The 23,948-nt window shown below is 40.3% G+C and overlaps 1 protein-coding gene across 7 annotated transcripts in view; it reads right to left on the bottom strand.

The window, feature by feature from the left end:
• NFIA (nuclear factor I A) overlaps positions 1-23,948 on the bottom strand; it is a 300,076-nt gene that overhangs the window by 11,325 nt on the left and 264,803 nt on the right. For 5 of the 7 annotated variants that reach the window (XM_067535616.1, XM_067535615.1, XM_067535618.1 and 2 more), the window contains one exon: positions 18,922-19,013. The exons of the other annotated variants lie outside the window; for them this stretch is intronic. In XM_067535616.1, coding sequence (XP_067391717.1) covers positions 18,922-19,013 — 92 coding nt within the window. The remainder of the gene's footprint in view (positions 1-18,921; positions 19,014-23,948) is intronic. 7 annotated transcript variants of the gene reach the window in all.

Here is a 23,948-nt window from a genome sequence, read left to right as displayed (position 1 = left end):
CTACGGGAACACATTTGCAAGTTCAAGTTCAGGTTTAAACTAAATAAAACGCTCCTCAGGAGTCTATAGCCAGCCCTCATTTACATGTGATCTCTCTGAACCTCTCCTGCGTTAGCTCGCTCTGTTTCCAGGGCCCACCGAAGGAATGTTTTACAGTTAGAGCCTGCAGTGCTTTCTCAGGCATTTTAGACCCAGAGGCCCAAGTTTCAAGCTGCAGTATTAAAAGTTTCCACAGAACTGCTGCAGAGAGAGGGAAAGAGGGAGGGAAAGAGGGAGAACAATATCTTCTTAATTATCTCTATATAGATCTACAGTTAAAGTATTACTTTTTAAAAGGACATAATTTATTCTGGAGGTACAGTGTCATAACAACCAGCATGTACTTTCACCACACTGTAACCCTCTCTGTTCTTCTTTGTACTCCCTGCTCTTGCTGTTTTTGCAGAATTCTTTGTTACCAAGTCCCCTATACTACAATCACAGTTTTATTCAATTTAAGCCAGCCCCTGCAGTCTTGAGGCATGCAAAGCTCCCAATGTCTGAGGAGTTTTGCCTATATCAGGACTACAGGAACAAAGTCCTTAAAATCTATGATTTACCTAAAATTCTTTACTTTTATTGCTTTAGACAGTTAGAGGAAAACACCAAAAAAAGAAAAACAAGCCCCACTCAGGGCCTCCCAAGTTTTTTACACACACACTCGCTCTCTTTTTGGGACTTTCGCTCCTCAGTTCAGAGGCAACTGGGAGGAATGATGGAGAAAGAGATTATATTACTGGGCCAGGGAGAATGTGCAGAGTCTGGGGAGGAAGAAACAGAGGTGTTTGAGGGGGATGGATACACTCTGCCTGCCTGTAAGTTGTAACCAGTAATTCAGCCTTTTGGCTTTGACAGTTCTGAGGAGAAAGAATAGTTATTGCCAATTCTCTGGACAAAAGTGAGAGTGTCAATTAGAGACAGCTTATAGGAACCCAAGATCAGTATCTGGGGAAAGAAACTTGTAGTTTAAACTGCAAGGGAGGGTAAACCTCCTGCATCCCTCTTAAAACCAGCGCACAACTCAAATCCCTCTGAAAGCCCCATAGTGTCTGCTCTCCATCTGGAACGGAATGTTCCGTGCGTGTGTGCGCGCACGCGCATGTGTGTGTGATGAGAAGACAGGAGAGGGGAGGGGAGCTTATGTCTGATGATTGGGTCCATAATTGTAAAATATTTATATTGCAATAGCATTCCAAAGCTTCATTGCACTGGGTGCTGTACAAACACATAGAAAGACATGGTATATGCCCTGAGTAGCTTACAGTCTTGTGGTTATATCACTTAGCTATGTACACAACCAGACTACTAAAAAAGTATAGGGTTATTTTTTGCCCTGGATCCAGGAATTATTGATTTCTTGTAGGATCACAGCAGATGTGGGTCATGATGTGAAAGAGGAGAGGACTGGCAGACTGTTTTAAAGAAGAAGTTCCATGTGCATGGGTAACATGGATGAGAGCATAAACAGAAGAGGAAAAGCAGACAAATGAGCCGTCATGGTTGGGATTGCTGAGAGCAAAGGAGGCATGGACATCATGATAAGAGATAAAGCAGATAAACAGAGAGGAACAGAGTTATGAAGTGTTCTGAAAGTGAGATATATGAAGTTTGAACTTGATGCTGTGGGAAAAGGGAAACCAGTGGAGGTATTCAAAGAGGGGTGACTGTGGCAAGCAGGTGAGATGAATTTAGCAGTTTCATTTTATAAGGACTGGCAGAAGGACAATATGAGTGTCAGGGCATCTAGGACAAGGAGGTTAATGTAATCAAGCCATGAAATAACCATTTTAGAAATGTGGACAGAAAGAAAAGGTTAGATTTTAGAAATGTTAATGAGAGAAAAAGCACCAGGATATTGCCTGGATATTGCATGGATGTACTGGAGAAGGGAGTGGGTGGAAACAAACATAACCCTAACGTGAAGAAACCTGAGCAACAGGAAGGATGTTGTCAACAGTGATAAAGAATGATGGGAATGTGGGTTTCGGGGGAACTCTGGAATTCAGTTTTGGCTATGGTAATCTTAACATGAAGTTTTATTTACAAATGAATCTGATAGTAAATCAGCGAGATAGTGAATCAATTCATCAACAAGTATGGTAGAATGAAAAAAAAAAAGGGCCAAGTGGGCAATGAACTGAACAGAAACTCTCTTTAGTTCAAGAACTTTTGGTATCTGCATTTTTCATGAAGTACTGTTGTGACCCTAAGAGCTAGTGGCAGAAGGCAAGAGTCTCATTGGTATCAGATATGTTTCAGCAAACCTGACCAGTTCAGTGTACCTCAATTCATTTTGATGTCATAATTATACCTAACAGATGGAATGTTATATATCATCAGAAAACTAATAACTCAGTGATCATTAATATTCTTGTATGATGTACATACAGAATGTGTATTAAGAGTTATGGATATATGCTGGAATTATGACTAAAATATGTTTAAGCCAGGCTTGTCAGGAGGAGTTGCCCTATACAAAGGAATGTGTTTGCTTCTCTGACCAGCCTGTTTGTCAGGTAGAGACAAACAAAGCTATCAAGCTAACAAGTAGGAGAGGAGACAGCATGGCATCTATACCCCAGCAGGAGAGAGAAGTTTGGTCTGGGTTTTATTTTTCAAAGAATCTATTGAAAAGGTTTATTGGTCTATAAAGACGGGGAGGAGGGGCTGATCTCAAATGATAAGCAGTTGAATCAATGGATTGTATATAGAATCATAGAAGTCTAGGACTGGAAGGGACCTCAGTAGGTCATTGGGTCCATTCCCCTACACTCAAGGCAGGGCTACATAATCACCAGATAATTCCTGATAGGTGTTTGTCTAACCTGTTCTTAAAAACCTCCAATGACTGAGAGTCCACAGCCTCCCTAGGCAGTTTGTTCTAGTGCTGACAGTTAGGAAGTTTTTCCTAATGTCCAGCCTAAACTTCCCTTGCTTTCATTTCAGCCCATTGCTTCTTGTCCTATCTCAGCACCTCAAGAGAACAATTTTTCTATCTCCTCCTTGTAACAACCTTTTATGTACTTGAAAACTATTATCATGTCCTCCCCCTCTCCCACAGTCTTCTCTTCTCCAGACTAAACAAACCCAATTTCTTCAATCTTTCCTAGGTCATGTTTTCTAGACCTTCCCTAGGTCATGTTTTCTAGACCTTTAATAATTTTTGTTGCTCTCCTCTGGACGTGCTCCAATATGTCCATCACTGTCCTGAAATGTGGTGCCAAAAACTGGACACAATACTCCAGCTGAAGACTTATCAGCACAGAGTAGAATGGAAGAATTACTTCTCGTATCTTACTTACAACACTCCTGTTAATACATCCCAGAATTATATTTGCTTTTTTTTTTTTTTGCAACAATGTTACATTGTTGACTCCTAGTTAGCCTATGATCCACTATAACCCCTAAATATCTTTTCCACATCACTCCTTCATAGGCAGTCATTTCCCATTTTGTATGTGTGCAATTGATTGTCATTCCTAAGTAAAGAACTTTTCATTTGTCCTTATTGAATTTCATCCTATTTACCTCAGACCATTTCTCCAGTTTGTCCAGATCATTTTGAATTTTAATCCTATCCTCCAAAGCAATGGTTCTCAACTCAACCAGCTGTATGAGTACCCCTAGGGGTATGCAGAGGTCTTCCAGGAAGTACATCAGCTCATCTAGATATTTGCTTAGTTTTACAACAGACTACATAAAAAGCACTAGCGAAGTCAGTACACACTAAAGTTTCATATAGACAATGACTTGTTCATACTGCTCTCTACACTATAAACTGAAATGTAAGTACAATATTTATATTCCAATTAATTTATTTTATAATTATATGATAAAAATGAGAAAGTAAGCAATTTTTCAGTAATAATGTGGTGAGACACTTTTGTATTTTTATGTCTGATTTTGTAAACAAGTAGTTTTTAAGTAAAGTGAAACTTGGGGTAGGAAAGACAAGTCAGACTCATGAAAGGGGTACAGTAGTTTGGAAAGGCTGAGAACCACTGCTCTAAAGCACTTGCAACCCCTCCCAATTTGGTATAGTCCATAAATTTATAAGTGTCCTCTCTATGCCATTATCTACATCATTTATGAAGATATTGAACATAACCAGATCCACGACCAATCCCTGCGAGATCCCACTCAATACACCCTTCCAGCATGACTGCAAACCACTAATGACTACTCTCTGGGAACAGTTTTCCAACCAGTTATACACTCACTTTATAGTAGTTCCATCTGGACTATATTTCCCTAGTTTTTTTATCATGCAAAATAGTATAAAAAATATTACTAAAGTCAAGATATACCACATCTACTACTTCCCCCCATCTACAAGGCTCATTACGCTGTCAAAGAAAACTATTAGGTTGGTTTGATATGATCTGGTCTTGGCAAATCCATGCTGACTGTTACTTATTACCTTATTATCTTCTAGGTGTTTGCAAATTGCTTGATTATTTGCTCCTTTATCTTACTGGATACTCAAGTTAAGATGACTAGTCTGTAATTACCCAGGTTGTCCTTATTCCCTTTTATATATTGGAACTATATTTACTCTCTTCCAGTCCTCTGGAATCTCTCCCGTCTTCCATGAGTTTTCGAAGATAATTGCTAACGGCTCAGATAGCTCTTCAGTCAGCTCCTTGAGTATTCTAGAATGGATTTCATCAGGCCTTGCCAACTTGAAGACATCTAACTTGTCTAAGTAATTTTTTATGTATTCTTTCCCTATTTTAGCCTCGCATCCTACTTCATTTTCACTGGTGTTTACCATGTTAGATGTACGATTGGTACTAACCTTTTAAAACTGAAACAAAAAAGCAATTTAACTCTTCTGTCATGTCCACATTTTCTGTTATTGTCTTTCCTCCCTCATTGAGGGCCTACCCTGTCCTTGGGTCTTCCTCTTGCTTCTAATGTATTTGTAGAATGTTTTCTTGTTACCCTTTAAGTCTCTAATTAGTTTAATCTCATTTTGTGGCTTGGCTTTTCTAATTTTTGTCCCTATATGCTTGTGTTTGTTTATATTCATCCTTCATAATTTGACCTAGTTTCCACTTTTTGTAGGACTCTTTTCTGAGTTTCAAATGTATGATGTTATTGTATTATATAAGTGTATTGAATGAGGTATTATGAAAGCCTATGAAACACTGGTGATTAATATATATGTTTCATGATGATATTAACACTATATAAGGAATTATGAATACTCATTTATACTATGTTTTACAGACTGTGACCAAACAAAAGGAGAATTACATTTTACTGAGACAGGAGAGAAGACAGCTTTCCACCTGCTCCAATGAAATTACACAAGATATGACCCAAAACAACAGAAGACCCATTTAGATAGAAATCAGGAGGATGGGAAAACCACAGGAAGGGAAGAACAGCATAAGGCCATCCTGTCTCTCAAAGCAAGGCCATCTTTGATGTCATCACGGAACAGACACAAAGCACAGAGCTCTTGCAAATTGAGAAAGATGGGTCCTTCCACCAAGGGAGGGACTGAAGTTTCTGAGGACTGAATACAGGTGAGAAATCTGCTTAGGCAAAGATCTTTCACTTAGGAAAACAAGGGAAGCCAGCACCTTGTACTTCTGTGGAAGATCCTGTTGGAGGGAAGGTCAGCCATGGCATTAAGAAGGACGATTGGCAAAAGAAACCATCTTGAACAAAGCCTGTACTTTGCTAAATTAAGTTTTAGACTTTTAGATGCATGTTTTTACTTTTACTTGCTTGTAACCATCTTGATTTTTATTTCTTACTTGGAATCACTTAATTTATTTCCTACTATTAATAAATTTGTTTTATTTTTACCATAAACTAACTCAGTGCTTGCTTGAAGGGAAGGGTGTATTTATCCCAGGTAAGTTAATAAGCTGCAATGTGTTTTTGTCTCTTTAACGGAGCAAACAAATCTTATTATTTCTCTGAGTGGTCCAGGAGAGGGATGGAAACTTCAGGGCAGACTTTTTGGGGAATTTTGGGACAGGAGTGTATTGGGGTCACTCTGCAAGTAGTAACCAAGGCTGATGGAAGCCAGAAGGGTGCCACTGTTCTATAGGCAGATTGTTGAAGTCAGAGCCGCTGATCCAAGAATGTAGAGCTCCCAGACACTCAGAATATGACAGGCTTTTCTGCTTCCCTGCCGGTATCCAGACTGTGAACCCCAGCAGCAGAGCATTGAAGGCACCCAGGGTTTCAGGGCAGACAGTGACAACCCCTCACTGATCTAGATTCCACCCCAGATGCAACCACTGTATCCTGCTAAACTGAACAAACTACTCAGAGAAGGCCGAGGTCATGCACAATACCTAGGTTCAATTCCTGGGATCAGTGTTTTGCTCTCTGGGTCTACTGAAACAGCAGGGGGAACATGCTCAGCCTTTGGGGATGGATGAACGAACATCTCAAATTACTCTGCAGTGACATCTGGCCTAGTCAAATGTGGCAAATAAAGTCCAAAGCAGCTCTCATTGGCCAACAAAGGTTCTATAAGTAGAATATAATCATAGATTTTTTTTAAAATCAAGGAATATTGTATAGCAGTCACCTAAGCTAACTCCTGCAGATGTGTCTATTCCAGCTCCCACTCCCATTGACTTCAGTGAGGGAAAGATGGCCCGACATCTTAGATTTATATAGCAACCTTTAACCCAAAAGACCACAAAGTGCTTTATATAAATTTTTCAAAACATAGGTCTAATTAGCATGCAAATAAAGACAGAAAAATATTGCGCATGCAAATTGGATATGTAAGCACCTAACTCTATGCCCTGCCCACCTCTTATGACATTACTCTCTTTTGTCTTATTTACCATGTTGCAGCTAAATCAAAGTACAGAATAATATATATAATTCGTGTACAGTTGCTGCACACTTTGAAACAGTTGCTGTGTTCCTCCCTAGAGGGGGCTGCATTACACTGATGGATGAAGTGATTTCCATTTATCGTATGTAATAAACAAAACAACATTCTATAGGTATCTGAATATGTACTCTTAAAACATTTGGTCACATCCATGAGCCTGTGCAAACACTGGTATTTGTACACAGTATCAGAGCTTGTTCATAAAAATGAATATACCTGAAGATTTTGTAGTCATAGTTTTAGATGGATCTTGGAAATTTGGATATTAATATTCATATTACATATTATAAAGTTAAGGTTACAAAATGTTTTCAGTTATAGCCCCGTTATTTCTAAGTATCAGAACTTTCCCCAAAATTCACTTTTTTGGGTAAATTTTTAAACAAGACTTGTCTCTGTGCAATAGGGAATTGTTTGAGAAAGTTTGAGGAAAATCCCTTCAGCAGATTCTGAGTTAGGTGAGAGTGAAATAAAGACATTTTTGCTATCTAAAAAAAAAATTAAACGACACCTTTTTTAACTGACTACATCAAAATCAGCTGAAGTTTGAAAGCTGAAACTTGGTAAGGTTTGAGTAGTCCACTCCAAGTAAGAAATAAAATGGCACTGATTTAACCTTGCTATAACTGTTTGAAACATGAATACTGAATATGTGCATTACAGAATGCCTTTAAGTGTGAAGGCACCACCTTCAGACATGAACACAGAACATGCATAAAACATACTCGGTGATCCCTGCACCTGCCTCCTCCTCCTGTAGCCCCTTCACATTAACCTGTAGTAACTGGGCTGTCTTGTCGGTGAAGAATAGGAGTTTGGGGGATGAAAAATCTAGTGCCTCACCAAGGTGCCTCTTCTCCAGCTTATGTTTACAAAATATTTACTAAAGTATTGTTTTGGTCCATTCCTGTAGAATATTATATAAATTCTTAAGGACAGAGAGTCTACCTGCAGAGGTATCTACCGCAGTTCTTGGCCAGCTCTGTTGAGACCACTAACCAAAGATGTCAATTACAGTAGTGATGGTTTTTGAAATGTTAACACCTCTCCATTGGAAACTAGGCAGGGACCATGGCCTTTAATTTTTTAGCTTTACTGTATAGTGTGGTCCTAATCCCTTGGCTGTAGAATATTTAGTGAGGAGTCACTAAAATATATAGAAAACACATGGCAAAAATGTTAATGCTCCAGTAAATAGAAAATCCATGTATTCAAATGTTGACCTTTTCCATCCATGTCATAAATGACACTTATTTGATTTTGTCGGGCCATGTCTACACTACACAGGTTTGTCAATATAAGGCAACTTATTCCAATCTAACAGTGGAGGTGTACACCCTGCAATGCTCCACTCGCTGCTTTAACTTGCCTGCTATGCCACCATAGTAAAACCACCTCAACGAGAGGTGTAGAGCTTAGGGCAATGTAGTTACAGCGACAGTTTCAGTGTAAACACTGCATTGCTTATTTGGCCTTAATGACCTCCAGAAGGTATCCCACAATGCCCACCGTGACCACTCTGGTCACCGATTTGAACTCCATTGGCCTGCAACCAGGTACACAGGTGAACGCTTTTCCCCTGTTAAAGCCCTGGAAAGTTTTGAACTAGCTCTTCCTGTTTGCTCAGTGGAGAGCTCACATAGCAACTGCCCAGCTGAGCATGCCAGCTCCATGCAGCAAATGCATTCCTGTCTGGAGAACACAGGAGGTGGTGAATCTCCTGGATCTGTGGGGAGAGGAAGCTGTGCAGACACAGCTCCAATCCAGCTGCAGGAACTTGCTCGGGGCACAGAGGGGAAGGGTTAAGATAGGGACACATGCAGCAGTGCCAGGTAAAACTCAGAGAACTGCAGCAGGCTAGCAGAATGCAAGGGAGGCAAATAGTCACCTCTGGAGTGAAGCCATAGACATGCTGCTTCTACAAGGAGGGGGCTGGGGTCAGGGTGGTGGTGAATAGCTCCCCAGTTCCGCTCCTTTTATAGTCTTGTGTTCACAATGCACAGCACAATATTGAAGAGCAATGCAGGATCCGTGCTTTCTGACAGATTGCTGGCTCACAGGTTATCAGGGCAGTTGAAAAGCAGCTGGAAATCTAGTAGGATGCCCATGGAATGATGGGATTGAAAAACCTGCATCATGTGATGCTGAACCTGCCCCCATGAAGCATTGCAAATCCTTCCCAAAAGGCCCTGTGGCCAGTTGCACAGTGGGATAGTTACCCACAGTGCACTGCTCTCTGTGTCAATGCAAGAACTGCTACTGTGGATGAGCTCTGCTGACACAAGGAGCGTAGTGTGGACATGCAACAGTGGTTTAATTACGGCAGTGGCTGTACATCAACGTGACTTAAGTGGACTTAATTTTTTAGTGTAGATGTAGCCTCAGACTGTGTGGAATTTATAAAGTCCATATATGTATCAACTGTGAAAGCTGAACTATCATGAAATGTCTTTCAAAGGCAGTCGTTTCCAAAACCCCTTGTAAAAAATCACTATGTATTTTTTAATGACACGGTATGCAGATGTTCTGTGAATACGTTTTTAAAGGCCTCCATTTGCCCTCTTTGTAAATCCCAATCACTTACTAAACAACAGATCTTAAACCTCTACTCCTAACAAAATGTATTTTACAGAAATCAGGCTAGGCATATAATTCTCACTATTACACAGTCACAATGACTTCTTGCCGGGGCTTCAGAATATTCTGAAGATCTTCTCACTTTTTTTTTTTTTTTTTTGGGGGGGGGGGGGGAGGGGGGGGGGTGCGTGCGTCTTGTGAGCTCCTCTGTGCCTCACTCCCAAATCAACTGTATTGATGGAATATTGTCAGTCAAGGAAACGTGATTTAAGAGTACCCTAAAGCAGTCATGAAATAAGAGAAGGAATACAAAACTTGCTCAAGTCCACACCACTAGAGTGAGATTAGTGTTTTCCATAATATGCTTGCCGTCATGTAGCACCCTAACTGTCACAATTAATAATGTAGAAGGAGCTGATTAACTTAAGTAAAGTGCTCTCTGCTGTGTAAACACATAAAGATCGATAGGGCAAAAAAGGAAAGAAACAACAAAACATCATTTTTATTTTTTATGCGGACACGTTCTCGCTTTCCATTCTGCTCTTGTAACAATTACTGTACTAGCCACTCTGACAGAGTCAATAAATGGATGTGGGACCTGATGCAGCAGTCGGGCAGACTAATCCAATGCACCATTATCTGCACTGGAGGTTGGGGGTGGGAAGGAAATCAGCGAAGACAAATATAAGCAGTCAGAGGTACATAACTACAGTCTCATCTTATGATTGCATGTTTGATATACGTGTGTGCCGGTGTTTGACAAAATCTGCAACTTTGTAAGCAGAGAGTTTGAGCAGCACACACACTGTGTTACCAAAGTCCCTGTAGTATTTCAGTCAGTCACAGGAATCTGCAATTCAATGAGGATCACCACCCCATTAAAGATAACCATGTCAGCTGTGTATCTGATGAAACAAACATTCACAAAGTGTGTTCTGAGGCCTAGAACTGCTTTTGCACCAATTACTTTAAATGCTTTTGGATCATCTAAGAGATTTGATGGCATTCTCCCCCGCTCCCGCCCATCTTCCTCCCGAAAAAACAAACACACAAAACAAACAAACAAAACAAACACCCCACAAAACCTTTATTCATTTTAAAAGTTGTTCTAGAAGCCTGGAAGGCCTTCTCTATGCATTTGATGCCTAGTTCATAGCATGCAATTATGAATACAGGAATGGTCATGCCCCATCAAACTAATGGTTTATCTGATCCAGTATTATGTCTCTGACATTGGCTGGTATCTTATGCTTATTCAGAGGAAGATGCAAGAATTCCCATAAAGGAGAATCATGTAATGACCCCTCCATAGGGGAAGTTTTTTCCCAATTCCAGGCCATTTAAATCCATTTTAAATGGCTGGCTATTAAATTGATTTTACAGAGGGAAATATGAGCTATTTTCAAAGGACATTTCCTGCTAAGACAAAAAACTCTGCTGGCTCTTTGCAGAGATTCTTAGAGAAGGAGAACACAGGCCATTGTTACTGTGAAGGCTCTTCAATGAAAATGCACAAAATTGTTGCCTTTTAGAGTAATTGTTTAACCAAAGAAAGTTTACACAGCTTGTAGAGAATTATTTAGTAAGAAATTACGTCTCTCTATCTCATTAATCATATTTCTACATTTGCCAGCTCTCCCCACATCACATGCTTACTTCTCTTTCTTCTCCCCTGCTGTGGATCATAAGTCATGCCAATAAAAGCCAAAAGAAAAGGTTGCCTTCCAAACAAGCTTCCTGTTTGCTATCAGTGAAGGGAAGGGGCAAGGAGGGAGGAGTATCAAGTTGAATGGCTTGGTTTGGGAAATCTGGCTATGTCTGTTGTAAATAATCATCTATAATGTTCATGGGCACAGGAAGTGCAGTGCACAGTATTGCATTCCAAAAGGGGTCTGAAATGCCCAGCCTGGCATTCAAGGAGGAGGAAGAAGAGGGGGAGGAGGAGGAAAAGCACAGTAAAATATCTCCCTGCTTGGGAGTTACCCAAGCATTTCTGGACTGGTTTGGCTCATACCTACTTTGAAGATAAGGCCACATGATGGCACTGACAAGTCTTCCATAAATCTTTACCCTTTCGGTGTAACAAGTGCTTCCCCTCTGGAGGCACACCGTCTGATTCTGCAGAATGAAATGCGAGTCTGGGCCTCTACACTATTAAATGGGCTTTGTGTGCTGAACTGACCAGAGAGGGCATTGAGGGTGACGGAATTCATCTCTACTCTGAAGCCACTTTTGTATTCCCTCTGTATAAAGTGCTCTGGGCTAGCACAGCAGCTGTGAAGGCCTGCGCACACACTACACTGGGGGCTTGTGGACACACAGCATTTGTGTGGTCACAGAGAGCAGCCACACTGAGACCACTACAGCAACATGCATGCACACCCAGCCTTCCTGACACACAGGGGAGCCACCATGGTTCCACTGCTCTGAGGTGTTCTCTGGTCATCATTTCCCCGGTGGGATTTTTCCTGAAGGGAATACTGGCCTTAATATGGCATGGTGATGAGCATAGTACAAGAACAGATCACATGCTCTTTCCCACAAGCTCCTCAGTCTGCAAACACTTGCCAGTCTTTGCAGGAGGAAGATCAGCTTGCCATGGAGGGTTCTTTACTGGCACCAATGAAAAGGACCCCTCCAGCCCAAGACTTATGTAGCACCTTTAGTAAAGGAGGGCTCATGATTATGAAACTGCCTCTTCACATGTTCAGCAGTTTCCTGTCATGGCTCATTCTCTCTTTCCCTTGCTGGGCCTCATGGGAGTTCCAACAACGCTACACCATGATTCAGTGCTTGGGTCCACCAGGGTGTTGGGGCCCAGCTTGCCAAAAAGCCATCTATTGTGTATAACGTCTCTACAGCCAGAGCTTCAGGGATGGTAGGTGAGCTTCACTCCGTGTTGCTGGAGTAGGGGAGTTCCCAGACCGGAAGAAGAGTGGGTTCCAGAGAGGGGCTTTCGAACAAAGGGAAGTGCTTGTGAGACCTGGACACTGTAAAATTCTATTGCGTAGCCAGAGGCGGCTCCAGCCTTTCTTTCAAATTCTCACTCAGTGCAGCTTCTACATTCCCCTCAATAGGCAGTGTTTGGGAAATGGCACGGCAGCCCTTACTGAAAGAAGGTTTCCCCCCCACTGTGGAATCAGCCTCTATAATCAAGGCATTTTGTAGCCAACCCTTTTGTGGACCGGCAGCTATGGAAGTTGCTTTGTGACGTACACAGCGCTCAGTGGGCTGACTGGTGTAAAGACAGTTTAATAAATTAGGCTTTTCTCATCTCCCAATGTGCGCCAACACGAGACCTACATTCACAGGCTTTAGGACAAGATTAGTTTGGATATGGGTAGAGTCACCCGATATATGTGAGTGCTGGGCAAACAAATCTATGAATGCTACAATGCTTTCCAAACAGGGCAGGCTTCAATTCCTGATGGTTCATCTCAGGACCTCAGAAACTAAAAGAACTGACATTTTTCCTAGTACCTTTCACATCCTCGGACTGCCTCTTGTAACGTAAAATTCACAAGCTGCTGCTGCTACTTTTTATGAACACAAACTGCTCTGTTAAGCAAAACCATGGCGCAGCTGGTAGCACTTTGCAGGAATAGGATGGAATCCTGAGCTGGGGAGTGACCCTAGGCTCCTGCTGTGAAGGCCAGCCAAAGCACCCTGCATTACTGAGGTAATAATGCACAGCCCCAGGGAATGGGGGAGAGAACAGGAAAAGGGGTGACGAGGGAAAGCTTGTATCTCTCATTAGAGCCCAAGATGACTGCTAATAAGCTTCATCAACATTAACCACAGATAAGACTAGTAACTGTAGTGTCCCTTTCTGTAATGCAGCAAGAGTGAGGCTGAAGTAAGAATTATGTAAGTAGCAAAATGGCTACTCCCCATAACATACGTTACATGTTTTACCTATTAAGAAAAAAGGTTTTGGAATGATTCTTTTTCCATATCCTGCCAATGGAAATTGGAGACAAAACAGCCAAGTGGCATCAGCTGCAGAACAGCAGCTCTCCAGGAATGGCACTAGTTTTCTATACCTCTGGGTCCATTTTGAGGTGTTGACTTTGTTTTATACAGTTAGTTCCTAGCTACCTGAAAGGCTGCCTTTCTGCTCCCCCTAAGCTGCTATAGCTGAAGTAGGTTGTGTAACCTGTGTGACATTCCCTAGACTTAAATGTTAGGAAATGATGACTGAGCGTTATCCCTAGAGAGTCATCTACTCTAGAATTTGCTTCCCTCACTTGTCTGACAGAGCCCATCATACAGGATACAGTGAAAGGTGCATCTCTTTTCTCAGGCCTTTGCTCGAAGATATTGCCTGGGAAAAATTACAGGTTTTGGGATTTGTTTGTTTGTTTGTTTTTGGGGGGGAGGGGAGAAGAGGGAAATAATCTTTCCTTTGTGTCTTAACAAGAAAAAAAGCTATCATGCAATATGTTGTTAGATCTGCATATGCACTTGAGTCAGAAGATCGGTTATGTTTTATAAAGATAAAGTTTTCTTTTAAAAAAAAAAAAAAGGTAATCCTCACTAGCATAGAAGAAACTGAGGCTAATAGAAGATGTAAAGAAGTTATACAGCTTAGTAATATAGCACAATATATCCAACCCCTTCCCTGGGAGGGAAGCCCCACCCTTAATTATCTTTAGGGCAGGGTTGACTTTTTATAGAATTTTCTTCCCAGCATGCCTTTCTAGCTGTATAAATCTGGCAATACCAACCAGGTTCAGCCCTAAAATTGCCATTTTGAGACTGTTTTCTTTTTCTTTTTAGTAAGTACTCTTGCTATGTTTTTTCTGTCTTATTGCTGAGGAATGGGTGTAACTTCATTCTCTCTTCTTTAGGTAGCTTTCATTTCTATATGCCCTCTGCATTGGAGTGGTAGGTAAAAATTGTGTGTTTTCTGCTACCATGACTATTATGTGTATTCAATAGGTCAGATTTTGCTCTCTGTTGCAGCACTTCAAATCCAGAGCAACTCCAATGTAGCTAATTGAGTTATTCTAGACTCATATCAGTAGAAGTAAGAGCATAAACCTGATTAATGTTTGTAGTCTGATTCTACTTTGGGAGTTAGATAATACAGAAGGAGAAACAGGAACAGATTTGCCTTGATTCTATCCTAGAAATGGTTTCCTCTTGAGTCAGTATCTGTTCCTATGTTAACAAAGATCTGGAAGCTAATGAAGAGAAATCAAATATAAAATGGAGCATGGTGAAGTCAGGCAGTGATTTTAAATTTAACTGGTGTCTTTCTTTGCAGTAGTTTCTAAAGAGCAAATATGGAAGCATTCTCTTTCCATTAAACCAGCAAAGAAGCAGTGCATTTGAACTTTTATCTTCTTAGAAGCTGTAAAATAGGTGACCCTGCTTGACCAACTCTGGCCAGTTGCCTGTAGTGTGAAGAACACTACTGTGTTTTCTGTACCAAGGCTGTTTACCAGTGTTCAACCTGCAAGGTACATGCACTGCTACATTCAGCTAGGAGAGGTTAGATGAACTGCAGGTGCTGTGGATCAGGAACTGATTCTGCCAACTGAAATGTAACTTCTAATGAGCTGTGGTGAAAAAACTTTGCATGATAGTTGAAGTTTAGGGGACAAGAAGCTGTAGGAAACTGAATTTATAAGGTTCCCAACCCATCAGAATAGAAAACTTATTTTTTTCCAGCCTGTCACTAGATAGACTGATTATGCTGATAGCATGCTCTTTGGTTCATTATTTTCTACAGCAAGAGAGAGACATTATTTGTTTTATAGGAATGTAGTAGCTACCAGAAGGTTAGCTGATTAGTGTGATGATACTTTATATTTCCTCGATCACTTTTCTTTTTTAGAAGACTATGCCAACCCGAGAAATGTATCTGTTATTTACTCATTCGGTATCCAGACCAGCTTGCTTTTGAAACAGTAGACTGTGTATCCCAGGCATACTGTATTTCTCATTTGCATATAGCAAAGGCAGCTAAGCTGAAGACCTTGTATTGCTTGCAAGTCAGGCAGCTAAAGTAAATGATTTATCAAGCAAGGTTACAACACCTGTGCCTTTTTGTCATCAAATAAGGCCCAGGCCAACTCAAGTGATCCTTCTAATACCCCAAATAGTAATTTAGATTTAAATAGCCCTACAAACAGGACAATTCTGTGGTGAGTTGCTGGTGCAGAATAGTGATGGATGGGAGAGGGAGTGTATATAGATTTGCAAAATTGTTTGAAGTTCTATAAAAAGCTCTCTTTGAAACTTTAGTCCTCTCTTGGCTGCTACAAGAACACTTACTGAATGCTTATTAAACCAGTTATTTGCTGGGTTCTTCTGACTCAGATTTGTTCTCCTAGCTAGTGCAGTAAGTATTTCTACAACAAGCTATGATGATAAAATATTCACTTTTCTGGTTAAAATGTCTTTTTTAATGACTTGCATTTAAGGAAATTTGGAATTAATTAGAACAGGGTGTTAACAGAAATAGCTATTGCTGATTTTCATAATGGTCACTAAAAAAAGGCATGTTCCTAACTTCTCTATGGTATAAGAACAGGAAATACAATTCCTGCACCAGGTCAACCGTGTTGTTGTAAGTTTGTCCACTGTTTTATTGCACCGCTGTATTAGCCTCTTGGACATTCAGATATGTGGAAATTAATGTTCTACTAAATAGCACTTGCACATCACCGTGGACATGCTCAATTCTGTAGCAACATTGAGATTGATGACTGTCTATGACATGGTTAAACAGTTGCAAATGGGGGAGAAAATATGGTGCTTTTGAAAAGTTGACTCTAAAGTTTTATTCTTTCTCAAAGTTTCTCCGTCTGGATCAGCACTTCCATGAAAGTTAGGAGTGTTCAGATCCAGGCTTTTGGTTTAGGCCCAGCTCTAGAATGGAGATGAACTGTTGGAGTTAAGTTAGGAGAAAATGGAGTTTCTTGAGTTATACTGTACTGAGTGTTCACCTTTCCCACTGAAGTCTGGGGGAGTTGTGGGTGTTGAGCATCTCTCAACGTCAGGCCATACAATTCTTTACCTGACTACTGAATGCATTGTAAAATTCCTGGTGGGAAATAGCAATACCAGCCACTTTCAATATATTAGTGTCTCATTTGTTTTTCTTTTTGTATTTTGAAAATATCCTAAGTGACTTCTCAAATGTCCTGCAAAAATTTCATTATACCATGGGCATTTGTTTTGGCAAGAGGAGTGTTACCTTAATCCCTAATCATTAATTTCTTGGTATTTTCACCACACTTCTCTAATTTAAAACACTGTTTACTTTAGAACTACTATATGAATAATTTCAATTCACAGTGGGTTTTTATTGCAAATTATAAATCTAGTATCCCACAGGGTCATAATGGTTATGCTGATGTATCCTAAAGTACAGTAGCATAAAGGATGCAGCTCTAGTAAAATAGATTGGCAGTCCCCTTAACTATAGCCACATGTTTTTCTTTAATTTGGAATTATGTTGGGGTATTGTCATTTGCTATCCAGTATTACAGAGAAGCACCAACAATAGGGCCAGAACACTTTTTAGTGGCTTAAATCATAACTAGCAGGGTTCAAAATTTACAGTCAACAAATGCAAAAAGCCTAGTTTAAAAAATGCAAATAAGTTTGACATCTTATAGATTCAGATTTTGTTGTATTCCACTACGTAACCAACCTGCCAATCAGTATTGTCAGTCTTTTAGAAAAGCTATTGCAGCATTCTCCATTTCAAGTTTCTTGGACCCTGAAGGAAAAAGCCAAATGCTTGAAGACTTTAACAGCTCACCTTAACATTTTTCTATTTCCTTATTTCAGTGTATTTCAATGCAGTGTACTATGATCATTTCCAAAACCACAGGAGGAATGCTATGATTTAAATGTAAAGGCACATGAAAACTTGCCTTGTATATCGATTAAACAGGAGGCACTAAAAGGGAGGCCTAAAAATTGAAACCTGGGACACAACACAGGCTGTACTCTACTAATGAACAAAAGAAATCAGAACTTGAAGAGTTAACCACCCGCCTCCCCCCAGCTGCTGGTGTACTTTCTTTGACCCTTTTTAATGCAGAAAGGGGTTTGAGATTCAATGTAGTTTAACCTGTGCTGTCGACACAGCTATAAACTAAAGCCCCTAACAAATAGTACAAAAGGAACAGATAGCAAGAAAACATACTGTGCTCACAGGCAGCTGGTCACAGCCCTAAAAATGGACAATTTTCAGTAGTAAGTTACATAGTTATATTACACGGGTAGGGTAGGTGTTGATCACATAACAACATGGATTCTGTCTTCAGGCATGTTGTGAAAATGTAGCATATAACATCTATGCATCTATATCCTAATTATTCACATATAAGATCTGTTTCAAATTATATGGAAGGGGATTAAAAAGTAAAACTTACCCCTGGCTAAATTATTCCTTTTTAAATCATCACAGCCACTTCAAAACAAATTATAAATACTTTTTGATCTTAACCTTTAAAAGCCTTGCAATGTAACCATGCAATCATTTCAAACTACAAGCTATAGTTGTCCTAGAACACTAGTTCCTCTCATTTTTATACCACTCCATGACAATGTGATATTAAACATAGCCTTAATTTTTTTTCAATATCTGGCTAAAGTTAACCACTAAAAAAATTGCCAACAACTATTTTCTTAATCAATACTAGGAATTTGATACAGCTTGGGAAAAGCACAGTTAAACCCCATCCTTCTCCTGAAGAAACAAACATATTTGCTTGTGCTTCTGACTCAACTATAGCAAATCTATGAATAGTCACCCCAATATCACGGGGATCAAATACATTAGTGGTTGCAAACAAGATGCTAGAGCTTTAAATTGTTTTTGTTGTTTTGGTTTAACTTGCATTTTGACAGCGGAAGCCACATTTTTCAAAAGCCCTCCCTTAACTGGGCCTTCATAGTATTTGTGAGCATATCTGTTTCCATCGCCTCTCCCCCTCCCCCGCCTCCACACACCAAAAAAAAAAAAAAAATCACCTGCATACTCAAAACCCTGCATACAAAGGCAAATTAGGAATCTGATCCTGTTCCCAATTAAATGACTTCCACGGTGCAGGATTGGGCTGAGGTCCATGATTACCTGATTGGCCCATCTGGGCTTTTGCATGTATAAATAGGTTGGATGCAATAAAGGAATTTGAAAATTTGATCCTACAGGAAAAACTACAAACTAGAAGCCAATGCCTTGGAAAGCAAGAGAGTTTGGAAGAATTATAGAAGAATTATTATTATCATACAAGCCAATAAAACACAATAGACAAACACAAATTGTGAGTGACATTTCACTGTTGTTACTGAGACCATGAGAATTGACAGGGGTGAGGAAATGTGACTTACTTTGTAAGGAGACATTAAAATATACAAAAGAATAACAAACTGCACTGCATACAGAGAAGTTGAAAGCTGCCCACCTGTGTCTGTTGAGGGATATTTACAAAGCTTGGATCCCGAGGTCCAACACTGACGAATCGGTTTGCGGGGGAGGTGCTGGGTGTCGAGTACGCTGTGAAGGGAAGGGACACGTGCGTTGAGGAAGCAGCACTAGATCACACACAAACAACACCAAAACACACTGTCTCAGAGTCACCTAAGCAGATGTTTAACACAGAAATATGCAAACGTTTTAGAGAGCAAGAGTTCGATTTTAGACACTGGAAAGGTTTGCTTTAATGATGAATATATAGGCATGTACAGTACTGTCCTAAATGAAGTCATGCCTTTCAATGCAATCAAATAAGATGATGTAATGCATCCAGAGGAAGATGTGCTCAGTTCATCTCAACAGTTTGTCTTTGAGAGGGATAGGTCTTTTGGTACAAGGCTGTATGACATATACCATAGGATCTTGACCCTGCAAATGTGATCCCAGGTATCTTCACTCAGATGAGTAATCACACTGATCTCAACAGAGCTATTCATCTGAGAAGTTACTCCTGTGCATGTTACCAGTACTGGGCCCTTATTGCATACCAGTATAGCACAGTTTACAGTTAAAGCCCTGATATTCACATTGCTGGAGTCTACATGCTCTAAAGTATTCATGTGATCTGTTTGACAAACTAAGAAGATTCCCTTGGTTAAAAAAAAATAGGTTGCAGTTTGGGGTGGTAAGTGCAATCAGTCTCAAGGCTGAAACTCTCTAAAAATTGGAATGGCTCCCATAAAATGTAAAGCTATTAAGAGCAATATAAGCCAAGAACCTAGATTACTTCCAAACTTCAAGTACTTTAATGATTTTATTGTTGCTCTACATCTCTTCATTGCAACTGTCCAGAACTCTGGGCAATTCCAAATTCAAAAACTTTCCATATGCTAAGTGTTCTACTGGTTTGACAACTGCACACCCAATATCCTCTTCTCGATTTTCTGTATATGCAGATCTAAATATGTACCTTAATAGTTGCATATGTTTAAGGGCCAAGGAGTGCACTGTGCTGAATAAAATTCATAACTGAAACAATCTAACTGGCAATCTAACTCCGCGACAAATGGCTGTTTAAAAAAAGGAAATCACTTGCCAAGTTCCAGTGAAGCTAAGTAATAAGGTTAGATCTCATATTGAAGAAAAATAAGAATAATTAAATAAAGTTGTCAGTAAAGGTGAAATGCTGCTGCCTTCCTTATTAAGGCAAAATGTTTGGTGAAAGGTCATTATATCGGATAAACCCTTGGTTTGGAAACTACAGTATAAAGTTGTAAAATTATGTCTGGCTACAAGGATCAGATGTCAGTAGAATGATCTTTGAGGATATGTTATTAAAGTGATGCTATTACTAATGAATACTTCAGGATGTTTTAAATATGGATTAGGTCCCCATTCTGTGAGAAACTGAACACTTTCCATTCCCACTACGATGGGAGTTTGCTTGCTCAACACTTTTTAGAATGGTTGCTATGGTGAGTTTTTCCTCATACCAAATCTACTGTAAAAACTGTTAATGTTCACACAATGTTCATGAATTAATATCATCTAACCTCTAGACTAACTAAACCCAATTTTTTTCACTCTTCCCACATAGGTCATATTTTGTAGATCTTTAATCATTTTTGTTGATTTTCTCTGGACTTTCTCCAATTTGTCCACATCTTTCCTGAAATGTGGTGCCCAGAACTGGACACAATACTCCAGCTGAGGCCTGATCAGTGTGGATTAGAGCAGAAGAATTACTTCTCATGTCTTGCTTAGAACACTCCTGCTAATACATCCCAGAATTATGTTTGCTTTTTTTTTGCAACAGTGTGACACTATTGACTCATATTTAGTTTGTGATCCACTATGACCCTCAGATCCCTTTCTGCAGTACTCTTTTCTAGGTAATCATTTCCAATTATTGTTCATTCCTATTGTTCATTCAGTCATTCAGTACTTTGCATTTGTTCTTATTGAATTTCATCCTATTTACTTCAGACCATTTCTCCAGATCATTTTAAATTTTAATTCTATCCTCCAAAGCATTTACAAACCCCTCCCAGCTTGGTATCATCAGCAAACTTTATAAGTGTACTCTCTATGCCATTATCTAAATCATTGATAAAGATATTGAACAGAATCAGACCCAGAACTGATTCCTGTGGTACCCCACTCGATATGCCCTTCCAACTTGACTGTGAATCAATAACAACTACTCTGTGGGAACAGTTTTCCAACCAGTTATGCACCCACCTTATAGTAGCTCCATCTAGGTTGTATTTTCCTAGTTTGTTTATGAGAAAGTCATGTGAGACAGTACAAAAGCCTTACTAAAATCAAGCTATAACACATCTGTAGCTTCCCTGCACCCCCTCCATCCACAAGGCTTGTTACCCTGTCAGTGAAAGCTATCAGGTTGGTTTGACATGATTTGTTCTTGACAAATCCATGCTGACTGCTACTTATCACTTTACTCTGGTGTGAAGTGCTATAGGACTTTTGAGGACCACAAATGGTTAACCTCCATTTTGTGTTTCATTTGAAAGACTGAATATTCAACAGCAGCACTCCCTATGACCATGCTGGAACATTAGTTTGGTAAAGGGAAAGATATCTGGTACAGAAGTGCCAGCTACTGCATCCCTGAACCACTTCCTGCAATAGTCTGTCTTTTCCTTAGAAATTCCCCATCCAATTACAGTGTAGAATCCTTTCTGTCTGATGAATGAGGTTGAGTTGAGAGGTTCCTGGAAGTCCTATCATTTATGATGCTTTTTAGTCTCCTCTTTTCAGGATAGGAACTAGCAAACCCCACCAGTTGGTTAAAGCTACATCAAATTATATCATTCAGTATGTTTGAAATAACTTCCTTTACAGTGGAGTTTTCATACTTCAATTTACAGAAGGGGCAACTTGAGGAACAGAAAGGTAGCAAGAATAGAACCTTAGTCTTCTGATGGTTAGTCTTGTGCTTTAACCATAAAATCATCTTTTCCTCCCTTTTAGGCTCTTTGGGTCACATCCTGTATATTAGCCTACTTCCTCTGAAAGTCAATGGATCTATGCCAGTTTACACCAGCTGAAACTCTGGGCCTTTGTGTTTGAATAAGAACATTTTCCTGCCTTGCCCAGCCTTTCTTCACCTGGAATCTGTTGCGGGGAGTTTGTGACACCACAGCCTGTAGTCACAGAAATGAGCATGATGCTACAAATTTGCTATGATGCTTCACTTTAGCAACAAGCAAGAGCAAAAGCACGGGCAGGGGAAGAACACTTGCTCACACAAGCCTCTTTGATATTTAGCCAAAATGACAATAGCATGAAAGACAAGAGAAAACAACAAACGGTGCTATGAGTGTGACGTATTTCAAAGGAGCACTTTCCTGCTGCAGAAACCTTTCACATAATACTTTGCTGAAAGAAGTGTTGTTACGTGCAAGAGTGTGCAGTCTACCTTTGGTTGTGAATTAACAAGGATGACTGCCTGCTGGCAAGGCAGAATTCCAGTCAGCGCTAATGTGAAGTTTCTCCTTTGCAGACCAGGGTGAAAGGTGGGCACATGTGCCTGGTATGAATAGCTACACCATCTTGTAAGATGTCTAGCGCTAAAATTTAAACCCACTGCCTCCCTCTGGGGAGTCAACAGAGATGACAACTTGTACAAGAACATGTACAAATACAATACTTTGCACTGCATTAGCACCCTCCGTCTAAGGCTCTGAAGGCACAATATAAACATTAACACATTAAGCAATGTTGTTAAGTGGCCATCATTATCCTCCTCACTTCTGGGAAAGTACTAGCACAGAAAGCTGAAGGGGCTTGCTCAAATGGTACACAGCGAATGTGTGGAAGAGTAAAAGCTAGAACCCAAACTTCTCCTGGTTGTCTGTCCTGTGCTTTAGCCACAAGATTACTCTTCTCCTGATACAATTACTATTTAACATGGAAGCTTTGTGCAAAAGCATGTAAGTGATAATTCTCTTGCCCTGCAAGTGGAGCAGCAAAGATTCTTCCTGGGCAGAGTTATGGAGCTTTAGGAAATAATTTTCACTAAAAGAGTTGTGCTTTTTAAAAATAACGGGGTAACAGGATGGAAAAATCTCAGACCCCGCAAAGGCAGGAAGGTTTCTGCTGAGTCACCTTGGGTTCAGGGGCTAATACCTTGGGGAATTATTGCTCAGTCATTAGGGCAGTAGAGTCCACTAAGCTCCAATCAGTACATACACTGGTATGTGTTTCTTTGGGCCACAGCAAGTCAACTCCAGGAACAGTCAGGCTTTGGAAAGCAGTTTAGGGTGATGTTTGTGTTGTGCTGGTTTTTGAGTTACCAATAAAACCAAATCCCCAGAAGGGGGAGAGATTGGATGGTAACTAAGGCGCCTGTGTGTTATATTCGGGATAAGTTATTCTGCAGAAAAACCTGTGCTTGGAGGAAAAATGTACCTCCAGAAATCCTATGAGCTCCCATCTTGACTGCCTCCCCTCATGGAGGGAGAGATTACTTTTGCAAATGGGGTAGGGCCTTCAGCTGAAAATTCTGAGCCCAAGTCCATGCATTCCTGACCACAGTGCAGAGGTAAAATACCTCAGTGTACCTCCATAGGGTTTTCCTTCCTCAAGCAGTGTGAGTGATATGGTCATGCTTTGCACAGAAAGTTATTGCCATTGTTGGAGAGTTTTACAGCTGCTCTGAGAATCCTTAACCACCATGACATTGTGATCTTAAGTTCTATTTCCCAGGACAGCATCACATATTGAGCAGCTGCTGCTCCTGGCCTCTTCATCCCCCTACCCCAGAGGGCCAAATTCCAATGTCTGCTAGAGCCTCTAAGTGCATACTTCTGCGGAGGGCTTGCTACCAAGTCAAAAGAGGGAAACAGCATGACATAAATGCCAATCCCCTTCACCATTTCCTTGCGGCCTTTATTCCCCTTCACACAGCAAAGGAGAGTCTGGCTCGTATCACTCCTGTATAAGCACTGCCTCTTCTGTTCAGTAAGTGACTTTCCCCATTATAATACCATG

The sequence above is a fragment of the Emydura macquarii genome, unplaced genomic scaffold (assembly GCF_026122565.2).
Source record: "Emydura macquarii macquarii isolate MOO-44397 ecotype Brisbane River unplaced genomic scaffold, CSIRO-AGI_Emac_v2 contig_3506, whole genome shotgun sequence".
NCBI lineage: Eukaryota > Metazoa > Chordata > Testudines > Chelidae > Emydura > Emydura macquarii.
This window is presented reverse-complemented; position numbering and strand designations above follow the sequence as displayed.